This window comes from Motacilla alba, chromosome 5, assembly GCF_015832195.1.
Source record: "Motacilla alba alba isolate MOTALB_02 chromosome 5, Motacilla_alba_V1.0_pri, whole genome shotgun sequence".
Classification (NCBI taxonomy): domain Eukaryota; kingdom Metazoa; phylum Chordata; class Aves; order Passeriformes; family Motacillidae; genus Motacilla; species Motacilla alba.
In genome coordinates this window covers 2287042-2299831 of record NC_052020.1, presented here as the reverse complement: position 1 = coordinate 2299831, position 12790 = coordinate 2287042, and the positions used below count along the sequence as shown (strand labels likewise).

Sequence of the window (12790 nt, the reverse complement as noted above, 5' to 3'; positions counted from 1 at the left end):
ACATGTTGTTTTCCTTCTCAGAAGGTCTTTAGAAATGCAAATGGAAATAGAATTGTGCTCACCTGCTTCTGTTCTTGGGGTTAAAGTACGCAAAAGGGTAAAGTGAAGAAGAACTGTTATATAAATCTTCCACTGATTTAAGCATTGTGAGAGAGGAGTTACTACTGGAGGAGTTACCTTCCATCCTGTGGTTTCCTGCTGAGAGCAGGTGTTTTATGTACACTAGGCTGACAATTGTTGTCTCTCTGAAGCATTAACATGCTGCTCATAGCCAGCTGTTGAAACACATCCATTGGACCACATTGGCAATTGGAGGAGAATGGCTGACACTTTGAAACTCTTTAAACCCGAATTTGGACAGTGCAGAAATGTTATGGTCAGCCAGGAGCAGGATGTGTGGGTCCCCCAGGAGTCTCCTTCAACATGCTGAGTTATTCTGTTTGATTGTTTTATGACCTTCTGATACAGGCAGAGAACCAGAATGTCTCAAACTTACACTAAATACAACTTTCTGAAAACTGTCTGCTGAGTTTGGGCTGCTCATTTGGAATGTTAACTGCCCTAGTTAATAAGACAGTTAGATGTCTGCAACATGTTATTAATGTTCAGTTGCACGGTTGATGGCAGTCTGGTGACATGTCTGTTTTTTTGGGTTTTTTTTGCAGTTTTTTAACGATGCCTGTGTGCTCTCTTTGCTCCAGGCACTGTCTCCAGAAAGGGAGGGGGGTGGCAGTGCCTGCCCTGATGGCTGCTGGCTGTGGAAAGCTGCCAGAGCTCGTGGCAGTGGGGCAGGAAAGGTGGAGGCTGCCTGGGACTGAGGGCATATGGATGGAGCAGACATGGACTGGACCTTGAGAGAGGGCAAAGGAAAAGATTTTCCTTTTTTTCCCCAGAGAATCCAGGAGAAATGTGTTTGTTGTCTGTTACCCAGTGTGCAACAAGTCAATAATTACACACTTGAGAGAGACATCAGTTATTTATTTCAGATCTGCACAAACCTGGGTACTCGGTAGTTTCACACAAACCAAGCACACCAACAGGGCTTCCCACACCGTTATTCATACACAGAAGTCCAGAATTGGTAACTTTCCAAGTACAGCCCTGGTACTGGTTAGTAGTTATTACTGGTTAGTAGTTTCCATGCAAGTTTTGTAATCTCAGCTAACTTCTGTGCATGCCTGAGGGAAGGGTCTTCACCTGGACCAGTGGCTTTTTGACCTCTGCATGTGATTTTTTAATGTTATAATGCAGATAGTTCAGCCAAGGGATGCATGGACCTTGAGTTTTTTGCCAAGTTGGGACTGTATAAATAGGCATACAAGGACACACTGATTTACTACATCCTTACAGTTTATTAGTTCTAGCCTGCTCTTCACTAGGGGATGATAATTGTTCCACTGATTAAGTGTCCTTTCTTGCTGATTAGAAAAGTCTTAATAAGCCAGCTTAAAGTGTCTAAAGAATACTGACCAGTCCGGACCTAAGATGTATTTGGCATATTCCATGTTTTGCAATGTGTGGAATTTGTTGTAATGTAAGAAATCACTGAAGAGCTGCTGAATTTCAGAGATTAAAGGGAAGAACCTTTCTTCTAAGGACACCGCAATTAGGGTAATTTGTTTTCAAAGACTTTTCAACTGAGTAGTTTTACTCAGGTGGTAGACCTCATTAGTTAAAAAAGCTGTTATCCTCTTGTTTTATTGAAATCTGGCATTTAGAGACTGTGAATTTGGGGATCCCCTGAGCTGAGCTGTTGCTGCAGTGATGAGCATGAGGCAGGGAGGGACTGGACGGGGCTGTGCTTTTGTTACAGGCTCTGCTGGGGTCTGGTCACACTGGCAGCTCTAGGCTTCTGCATACCAACAGAGATCCCTGGGTTAATGCCAGCTCAGAGTCCCAGGTTAGCCTCAGAAAGTAGCCAGCCCCCATTCAGAAAGTCCTCAGATACCAATGCTTTGTGAATTGCAGATGGTCCACCAACCTTTGGCCAAAGGCTGTGGGTGACGAGCCCTGTATCGACAGCTGCAGGATGTGAGTGTGCAAGGTGACTTGTACTGCAGTGGTGATATGTAAAGGAGTGAAGATTTTCTTTTGTCAGGTTACTTTTCAGTAAGGTTAAGACAGTGTTTAGTGTGAGCATGTTTTTCTGTTGTTTTTGTGTGAGTTTGCTGGGTTTTATTTGAGATACGTTTAAGGAGTCATAACTTCGGTTTACTCCAGCCACTCTTTTCTGTCCTGCTGGCTCTGCTAGCTCTGAAGCCTGCTAGCATGCTGTTCTATTTTTAGGTGCGGTGTGGTACTTCCTACTTGGTTTATTAGGACTAGGAGAGAAACCAGGCTTTTTTTTTTTCTTTTTTTTTTTTTTTTTTTTTTCAGATAGTAGGCAGGTTGTGGCCATGGTGAAGGTAGATTTTTAGACATATAAAATGAAAACAAAAATGCTGAAGGTCAATCCTCACAACACATGCCATGGAAATATGTAGCTGCTTTATACCAGCTCTGACTCCAGCTGTCTTTTACCTGGCAGGCAGATGTTGGGGTTACTTTTTTTCTCTATATGATCAAAGAGGAAAGTAAATTTGTATTGGGATGACCTCTGCCTAGTTGCAGGTACACAAACACATCATAAATGCTTTATGCCTTGCAGCTTGCATGCCCAGCTGCCATGTATAAGATGGGTAGAACAAAAGACAAAATCTTAATAAATATGCTGTACTAATAAAAGGTGTCAGTGTGGGAGTTTTTATTGTTAAATGTTTCAAGCTAAGCTGGTAGAACACAATTACTGTTGTCCTCAGAGTGGTCTAAATAGAAAAATAAAGTAATTTAATTGACTGGGTTTAGTTCCTTTTGCTTGAAATGAAAGGATAGAAATGTTCGGAAGAACCTTATTTAGGTAGCCAGTAGCACAGTGATGTTGCACTTTCAGGCTTTTACTTGAGAGGTTTGAAAGTGTTTAGTATTACATTTTGGCTTTATTGGATTTGCTTGCATAGAAGGAATATTTTTGGAATAGAGTAGGAATAGAGTAGGTGATGCAATATATGGGATTCGGCTTTTGTGTTTCCCTTTGTAGAAAGTTAATCTGATTTTTAGCAACAAATTTCTTTGTCGCAGGTAATGCTTCTATTCATGACACCTTTTGTGCTGCCTGATGTCAGTCTGACTTTGGTGATATCAGTGTGTAATCTCTGCCACAGCAGTGCGTCTTTAATGCTGCATAAGTGACGATTTGCCATCTATGGTTTTCCTGTGCAGCCTCTGGGTCTGTCTTTATTTAAACCAGCTGTAAAAAGTAGCTTTGAATGGTTTGCAAGTATGGATGTTAAGGAAGCTTCCCTATCTTACCATCCAGGGCCACTGTGGCAGTGACAGTCACGGCACACGAGACTCTCGCTGCACCAGACATGTTCCTCAGGATGCGCGTGCAGGGGAGGAGTAGATCTGTGTGCTTGAGCATGTTAAGACCATTTCTTCAAAATCCAATTCTTCACAGTGGTTAATGCTTCAGAGCTTGGGATCTTGCCCTGTCACTTTATAGTAACTAGGGTACGGGAACAGTGCCCGTGGAAGCAACTGAAATATTTGCCTTGACAGGTCTAACTTGTTCTGGTTTTGCATCCACACAGAGCTGTGGTGACAACTGCAAAGTGAGTGTTTCCTTTTGTTTGAGGAGATGTATCTTTTCTTTCAGAGGTATTGCTTTTTCTCACCATGGCTTCATCACCAACAGGGGCAGTGCCTTGGGCAGATGCCTGCCAGCTTATCTGCAGCACAGTGCCCAGTGCCTGCTCCTGGCCTGATTTGCTTTGCACTGAGGACTGCTAAAACAAGATCTCAGTTACTTTGATGTCTCTGTCCAGGCTGAGCCACTTGGCACACCCAACACAGTGTGTCCCGCTGTGCACACAGACTCACTTGGTGGTAAGGAGCAGCAAAAGGCCAAAGGAGTAATGGTCTGTGATTCATCACAGAATCCCTATAGATGGAAAATCCTGATGGATGCAGATTTTTTGCCTGTCTCTAAATACATCATGAAGTGTTTCTACAAAGATGCTAAAGCACAGTCTTGCCTGAATCCTTTTTTAATCATGAAATAGCACAATGCTATTGTGAAATGAAAAAGGTATGTGCACAAACAAGTCCAAATGTACTGATTTTTTTCAGAAGCTTGCTGAATTTGCAATTTATAGATAGTGACACCAAAACGACTGATCTCTGGACTTTTCCTGAATTTGCATTTTTAGTGAAAAAAATTAAAAACTGTGCCTTGGACAGATTGACAGGTATTTTCCAGAAGTTTCTGTGCAGTAACAGTCTGATTTTTATGGCAGTGATTTTTTTCCCCAGCATTTGGGAGGCCTGACATCGTAGTGTTGCTGTGGCATGTGCAAGGTGGATGGGGCTTCCATCTTTGAACTCCTGTGGTTTTGTGACCTTCTCCCATACGATGGTAAGCAGATGCACAGTGTTTTGACTAGATGGCAACCCCAAGTTTGTACATATTTGCAGGGATGCCATCTGTGCCTGCTGCTTTGCTCTGGGACATCTGTTCAGTAGCTGTAAGAGCATCTGCTATAAGCTCTGGTGCTGCTCCTTGAAAGAGGCTGTGGGGCTTCATTTGGCACTTGACCAAGGATAATGGAAGTTGTAAAGTCAGAATGATAACTCTGCTTTATTTATGTTTGAATGTGATAAGGAGGAAGGTTGCAAGAATTGAATGCAAAAAGTAGTTCTGCGTTAGTTTCTAGAGCTCTTACAGGAGCATTTAATCTGCTTACCCAATTGTGCTGCTGTCTTCATTGTGGGATATTTTAGTGTTTGGTGATAGGTATTGGGTTGGTGAAGATCAGGAAATAAAGTGCTGTGTACCCTAAGGCTGTTCTGGAGGGCACCAATTCCACAGTTCTTGTTGGGGCCCTGTCTTAGAATCCATAGATTGTGGACTGTCCTTCCTTTGGCCACTTGCATAATCTAACAACAGTAAAATCTTTGAACAAAAGATGGTGGTGGTGATTTTTGCCACAGGATAAGATCTCTTCTGTGGGTTGAGATGTTGAATAGGTGAATATGTTTCTTTAATGCAGATGGTGGATTAAGCCAACTCACTTTATAGAAATGCTTTGCCTTTTCTGCTTCAGGTGTCGTACATGTTCTTATTTAATGTTGATAGTGACTATTCCACATTTTTTGGTTATTACATCCACAGCAGGTGTTTCCAACTGAAAGTATACTTTTAGGAAGCTTTTTCTCCTGATCTGGAAGTGAAATGAACAGTCAAATGTATGGTTTAGTCACTATGGTGGTGACTAAAAGAAAGGGGGAAGAAAAAAATGTTAGTAAACGTACCCGTGTCAAGCTTTATCCTCTCCAAACAATATTTTTGTGTGAGGTACGTAGGGGTTGCAAAAACTGTCAGTAAGAATTGTAAAATGTCTTGAATCAATTGTGGAATCATACTGTCCTTCTGGAAAGCACATTGCATGACCTTAAAATATCCCAACTTTTTTTGATGTGCATAAAATCAGTCTGAATTTAGCAATATTTTTCTCTTATACATTGGGATTTGAATGAGAGACTGCAGATAGATCTATAAAAAGCATTTGAATTCTATAATTGTACAAAGGAAGCTAGCAGTAATTTATATGCTTAGCAAACAGGGAAATTCTACTAGTGGGAGAATTTCAGCCAAGGTCAAATTGTATTGCTGTTCCATAAAAATCAAGCTTTCTTAATACATGTGTTCTGAGAACTTCTTCTGTCAAAATACATGTTAACTTCTGATCATGCCTTATTTAAAATACATGAAAGCATAAATTGTTGCTGAGAAATAACAAATAAAACAAGAAACCGTTACTCAGTGCTAAGAAGCTGACAAGGAGATTACCATCTCACACGTTTCTTCCCTGAAAAAGGTCTGGAGGAGAGTAGCAGGGCCCTAAGTGCAGGACAGGCTGATACAGGCTGCATGCAGATGTGGTGCAGAATCAGAGATTGTCACAATACTCAGGGATCTTTCTTGGGCTTTTGGTATGGATTTCATGGCAGCATTGAAAGTTCACACTGAATCATGGTACATATATTCAGATGGTCCCAGATGTTGCAATTTTTTCAGGAACCCTGATTCATTCCAATCCTCTGTTTTCTTGTAGTTCCTGACAAAATACTGGAAAGTACCTTCAAAACACCTGGTAGTGATCAGTCAATTTTCCTGTCTCTTGTATGGTGCCTTCTATTAATTTCCCCCCTCCCCATTTTTACCTGTTGTTTTATTGTGGATAAAAAAATGTAAATTGGCATTTGAAAAAAAAAAATCCATTTATTTCCTCTGTGTTTACTAATTATTTTCTTATTGGTTGATGATTACTTGCCTGAGTTTATTTTTCCCCTCATTTGTCTTCCATTCCCCAATTTGCAGATTAGAGCTCTGAAACAGAGCAGGTGCGCTGTGAATGGCCTTTGTGCCATTGCTTCGGAAGAGGCTTCTTTCCCTCAGAGTCTAGCGGAAGGAGGAAAGAAAAGAGAAAATATAAATCACTGTTTGCACGTGATTTATATTCTGGTAGAGAAAAGACAACTTCTGAACTGAGAACATCGTGAAGTGTTTGTGTAATCAAGGTCTCAGTGTGAATTTCTGCTTGTTTAAAAAAAAAAATCAACAGAAGAGTGTTGGTTTACATTGCCTTTAGCTTTTTAATTACAAGAGAGAGAGAGAGATGTGTTGGGGTAACCCAGTAGTTTCTGCTGTTGGGATTATGTTGACTAGCATTCACTCGTGTCTCACTCATTGTCTCTCTGAGTGTAACTGTTTGTGATTTGCACTTGTTGAAGGGTGGTGAAGAATAGGTGCAGAATTTGTCTGTTGTCACCCTCCTTTTCCTGCCACTGAAGAGCTAAAACATGGTCTTTAATACAGTCCTGTGGCACTTACTGCATTAGGTGCACATATATAAAAATGTTAGCACTAGCTATTACATGAAATTTTAAGTAATCTGTTCTGTACTATATAAATTAGTCAGGAGGTTGACAACAAGCTCAATTCTAAGCACCAAGCTGTTCTCAGTCCTGAGGTAACTATTGACACTAAAGCTTGTCAGGTGAGAAGCTTTGCAATTCCCTATGCTGTAGAAATAATAGAGCACAGATGTGATTAAGTGCAGTATCTGACTGACCTTTCCAGGGCTGCACTGTTTCCTTTACAGTAACAATTGGAGATTATGAAGAATGACCTCAGGAAGCAATTTGCTTCCTGCAACAGGGATTGTCTTGTTTTTGGGCTCTTCAGCCTCTGTGATCAGCCATATATCTCTATGTATATACATACAAATACTTTGTATGTGAATGTTATGTACTTCTACCTAATTTTTATTTTTTTTTTCAGTTTCCTGTCTCACTTCCTTTTGTGCTGTGACAGCAGATGGAAATTACAAAATGTTTAAGTGTGACATCACTGACAGTACTTTTCCTGTAGTGCTTTTTTTGCTTGGTAACACCAGCAGCAGTATCTTCTGGATATTGATTATATTGTTACTGACCATCGAAATAATAAATCTTCTCCAGATTTCGTGTGAATGTAATTTAGGTATTTTAATGGGTGTTGGCTGTAGTTAGTCAACATTCTGCTCTACTATTTAGAAAACCCCTCCTTTTCTGCTCTCCTTGTACCAGTTCCTTCACAACACCAGACTTCTTTTCCACTCTGTGTTGCATGCATTTTGTTTGTATCTATGCCTGCTGTGTTTTTATTAAGCATTGGTTTTACCTTTACCTCCTTGTGTGTTTTACTTTGTCGCTCAGGTCTTTGATTCATGTGGCCCAATAATGCTTTTACGTTGAATTAAAAATATGATGACAAGGCATTGGTAGGATGGAGGAGGGCTTGAATTTCACATGTGGTGAAGACTTACTGTCTTTGTGTTCCCCTTCCCAGCCTGTTGTGATGTCTTGCACATGTTTACAGCTAGTGTTTTATCACCTAAGTTTCCTCCCAAGAAACTCAGTTTTCCAGTTATGTTGGAAACCTCAGCTTCATTGGTAAGATCTAATCTTGAAGAAGTGCACAGCCCCCATGTAATGCTTGTGCACACAGGCTGTTAGGGCCTGTGTACTGCCAAGCAGTGTAAAAGGTTTATGGGAAAATGAAAATTGGCACTCCAATATTTATTGGTTTGTGTTACATTTATTTTTTTGGAAGTGGATTTCATCACTGTAATTTTTCCCATCCTACCCCAAATCAGCACCTATCTCTCAAATGCCATGTTAAATTGGTGTTGGCCAACAGGGAAAAACAAAACACTGTGGGGGCAGATGGGGCAAAGGACTATCTGGACAATCTAACATCTTCACTTTCTTGTAGAGCTATTTCTACAATGAAGGGAGGTCTGCATCACCTGTTTCTATATACACAGCTTCATTTTAGCAGGAAAAAGATTCAATATTATGCAAATACTTGGTGAGGTCCAAGAGAAGACTTCACTATTTATACTGTCAGTGTGCCCTGGAAGGGCTAAATTCATCCTAGAGAAAGAGCTGGCTCCCCCCAAACCCCTGAGAAGGCAATTAATAACCCCACTTCATTAGCTCTCCTGTGAGTCTGACAGCTGTATGAAGGTTTTGATTGTTGGATGGTGTATGCCAGATGTGGAGACACCTAATCCAGCCAAGAGGTTTTGTCCTTTCCTTGTAAAGCTGAACGATCACGGCAGTAACAATAAAAGTCAGAAAATGAGTTAAGCACAATTGCATGTAGGGGAGTCCTAAAAATAAACAGTTGTGGTTTTTTAACTGGATTTGCAAGTAGTAAATACAAATTTAATGATTACCTGGTGGTTTCTTACCTTAATGGCTTTTTATTTGTTTGTGGTAGTGATATGTGTACTGTTCTTTATTTTTCAGTTTCTTACAAAGCCTACAGTCGTACAAAATATTTTGGTGAAAAGAATAAGGCTTGGTTTCTTGTAGTTTTCTATGGGTGAAAAGAGGACTTCAGTTTCCTTGGCTAACAAGTGGTACTTTGAGCTGTTTTCAGTAATTAGTATTGCTGGTTTTGTATGCCCTGAATGTATAGCCTTGTCTCTCTGCTTCTTTTAAAAAAGTTAATTAGTAGCTAATCCATGCTGAGTAACCTCTTTAGATTGTAGTATTTGTTTAAAGAAATCTTACCACTGAAGAAGAAAGTGACAGTCTCTTTCAGACAGTATATCCAAAAGTGGAACTGATTCTTCATGTTTTCAATGCAGCTATTTTGAGCTGGAGAGCAGTGGCCTGCGGGATGAGATCAGGTATCACTACAGGTCTCATGGGAAGACGAGGACAGAGGTGTTCCCCTACCGCCTGGCAGATGGGCAGTGGCACAGGATTGCTGTGTCACTTAGTGCATCCCACCTTCTTCTCCACGTGGACTGCAACAGGTAAGCAAATATGTTCTATAATCTGTATTTCTTTGAAAAATAATCTCCATTTATGGGAATAAAATTGGAAAAGGAGGTGTTTTTTCCCCCCCCCCCCCATAAATATCTCATTCAAGAGGCATGCTAAACTGCCGTGGGATAAGAAAAGGAAAACAAAGTATTACAATGGAACAATTCATTGCGATTATGAACAAATGTGGAAAAGGTTGATTGCTGATGGGGGAGTATTAAATGCATCTCCGTAGTTTAGGCAGTAGCTGAGCAGTTATGTTTGCCAGTGATTGCATTTAAGTGTGATGGATGGGTGTGCAGTCTGTTCTGTTGTGAACTGCTTCACTCAGCATACCTGAGAACCTGAAGGAAAGATAGATGCATCAGAGACACTTTAATTTTATTTTGCATAATCAGACAATGTAGTTTTTACTGATTTTTCCATGTGCTGCCGCATTTGGAAACTTCTGAGAAACCTGGAAGCTTTTTTTTTGCACAACTGGATCCAGCGTTTTTTGTTTTCTGAAGGGTATTCTGTCTTTTCCATTAGAAGTTGTGAAGGCTGTGAGATGGCATATTGCTAGGATTTCAGGGAATGAAAATCAGCAAACCTAGAATCTCTCTTGCCTTGGGACTTGATCTCACAATGTGCTGTAGACTTCAGACATAGCAACTGATGAGGAAGAACTTCAAAGAGCTTGAAACTGGGACTTTGATAATAGTCTTTATGAATGAGGAAAACAAACCATTGCTTTTGTATCTTATTGCACCAAAATGAAGGGAAAAAATCCTTATGTTCAGTGAGAGGATCAGCATATGCATTTTGGGATCATGGCACTTAAATGGATTGAGTGATGATAGCAGATATTTTTTTGGAAGTCTTCATTTTGTTCAGACAGGCAGAATGAAGCCAGATGAGTCTTACAGGAGTTAAAGGAACATTTGAAAAAGTTTGAATTTTGACCCAAGTAATTATGAGATACTGTTTTGAGAGGAATGTTACAACCATTTTCTGCAACTCCATTAACTACTGAAAAATCTAATCTGAAGGAATGTTACTTATTGGACCTTATTTGGACCTTAGAAGCAGTTACATGCTGAGAGTAATTTTAAGTTCATTGGGGCATGAAATCTACAGTTTGCAAAGATTCTCTTTATTTCAGTAATTTGATTTATTTATGTTCCAATTATTTATCTGTTATACTATTTCTTTGCTTTCAACAGAATGCTTTTTTCTTTGTTTACTGACATACTGGGTTTTGGGACAGGTTCTTTGTTATCTACTTTGGTTTTTTTTAACAGCAAATGTGTTTTGGCAAGACTCTTTTTAACAGATTGTTTAGCTGGCTGCTTTCTTGTACAGCATTTAAAATGGAGACAACACAAAATGACTATCTGGTGCAGAATTCTTTCCAGGGACAGAAGAACTGCACGGAGTCATGGTTGTGACCTGATTTTCTTTACAGTAACAAGCAGAAATAGATAAATACAATTATGGAATGAGCTGTGCTGTCATATGAGGTGACTGATATGTCCAGCCATCTCTGTCAGTTAGCCCTAGAGCAGGGCTGATCCATCTATCGGTGTCCCTTAAGGTGGTGCATCCTAAGGTTGCTTCTGGCATAAATATGTACTGAAATGTCTGTATATGGCTGTGTATTGTGGTGTTTTATGACAACTCCTGTGGAAGAGTAATGGAAATAGTTCTGAAAGCATGACTTGAGGACAGATCATAGTAGAAGTTTAAATGAGATGGGGAAAAAAAATGGGAAGTCTAAGTTCCTGAGTCAGCTGTAGCATCACTGTTGAATTAATTAGAGAATTTTGTGAATGTTGGTGTTACCTTGATTAAAACTTAAAACCCTTTATATCTTTGCACTCAGAAAAAGAGTCAACGTCTTTTTTATCATGGAATTTTCTTAGACAGTGCAATATATGTCGAAGCTTTGAAAATGAAGAGCAAGTCAGTGAGGGGTACTTCTGAGCACTACTGAAAACCCTAAGCCTTCTTCATGTTAGTGTTAGGGAAGCTGCAGCTGAAAGTGTGAGCGGAGTCCCATGTGAATAGCTGTGGACTCTACGTGTAAATGTCACTGTTCTAGTCTGGCTCTCAGCAAAGTTCAGGATGCCCAATGAGAAGTGATGCTTCTGCAGATTTGAATGAACAAGAGAAACAGGATATGAGTGCAGTCAGTATATTCACCTGTCCCACCTCCTGCAGAGGTTTGGTGTAATCAGAACAAGACTTTAGCTTCCTGTGTACCTATCTAGTTAAAGTTCTCAGCTTTTTGTTTACTTTTTTGCCAGCAAAACAAAGAGGGAAAAGAAAAAAAATTGCCTGCCAAAATTAATGACTTGAATTTCTACTGTATTTCTTTAGGGGCTGGCAACATGGCTTCCTTACAGACATACCTGAATTTGCATAAATGCATTATTTCTTTTGTTTAGGACTGTGGTAATGTGTTATATATTTGGAAGGCTGTTGTGAGCAAACGATTTGTGAATGCAGTGTTACTAAAGGTAATCTGTACCTGAGAGTGCATTGCAAGTGCTTGCATTGGGAAAAATATCCAGTCGCAACCTAGTTTTGCTACAGGATTCATACTGTGATACTCTGGCCTCCAAGAACTGCAGTTGATCAGAAAGCCTTGGAGAAGAAGCTTTTATTTTGTAAACCGATAGTCAAATCTACTTTTTCTCTTCCCAGCCCTATCACCCACATTACTCTGATTTGTAAAATTGAATTGAATCCAAAAGATAATCAAGAACAAATGTCAAAGCAAAGTCAGCTTTGTTTTTCAGACCTCGGTAGGCTAGGGAAAAGTACTTGGGAAGTTGCAGAGACCTGTAGTGCTTTAAAACATCACCTTTAAAACAGTGCAGTTGTCTCTGTTCTAATGAGATGTCATATGGAGGGGGAAGCATATGTATCAAAGGAGGTTTATTTGCCCAAGTACAGGTCCTTTTGAAATCAGCTCCTGCTGCATCTTACTGGCTCCTTTTAATGCTCCTTCGAGAGCAAGGAGTGGGAATTGTAGCTGAGTTTGATGTTAGAGCTTGGAACTGCTGACTCAGGAATCATAGAATGATTTAGGTTGGAAGGGCCTTTAAAGATGATCTTGTTCCAATCCCTTGCCATGGGCAGAGATGCCTTCCACTATCCCAGGTTGCTCCAAGCCCCATCCAACCTGGCCTTGAACACTTCCAGGGATGGGGCAGCCACAGCTTCTCTGGGCAGCCTATGCCAGGGCCTCACAGTGAAGAATTTCTTCCTATTTATCCAATCTAAACCCACTGCACTTTGATTTTAAGCCATTTTCCCTTGTCCTATCACTTTGTTTCCTTGTCCAAAGTCCCTCTCCAGTTCTCCTCTTGCCCCTTTAGGAACT

General features: G+C 40.3%; 1 protein-coding gene across 3 annotated transcripts in view; it reads left to right on the top strand.

The window, feature by feature from the left end:
* NELL1 (neural EGFL like 1) overlaps positions 1-12790 on the top strand; it is a 286471-nt gene that overhangs the window by 31356 nt on the left and 242325 nt on the right. For all 3 annotated transcript variants that reach the window (XM_038139924.1, XM_038139923.1, XM_038139922.1), the window contains exon 4: positions 9240-9410. In XM_038139924.1, coding sequence (XP_037995852.1) covers positions 9240-9410 — 171 coding nt within the window. The remainder of the gene's footprint in view (positions 1-9239; positions 9411-12790) is intronic.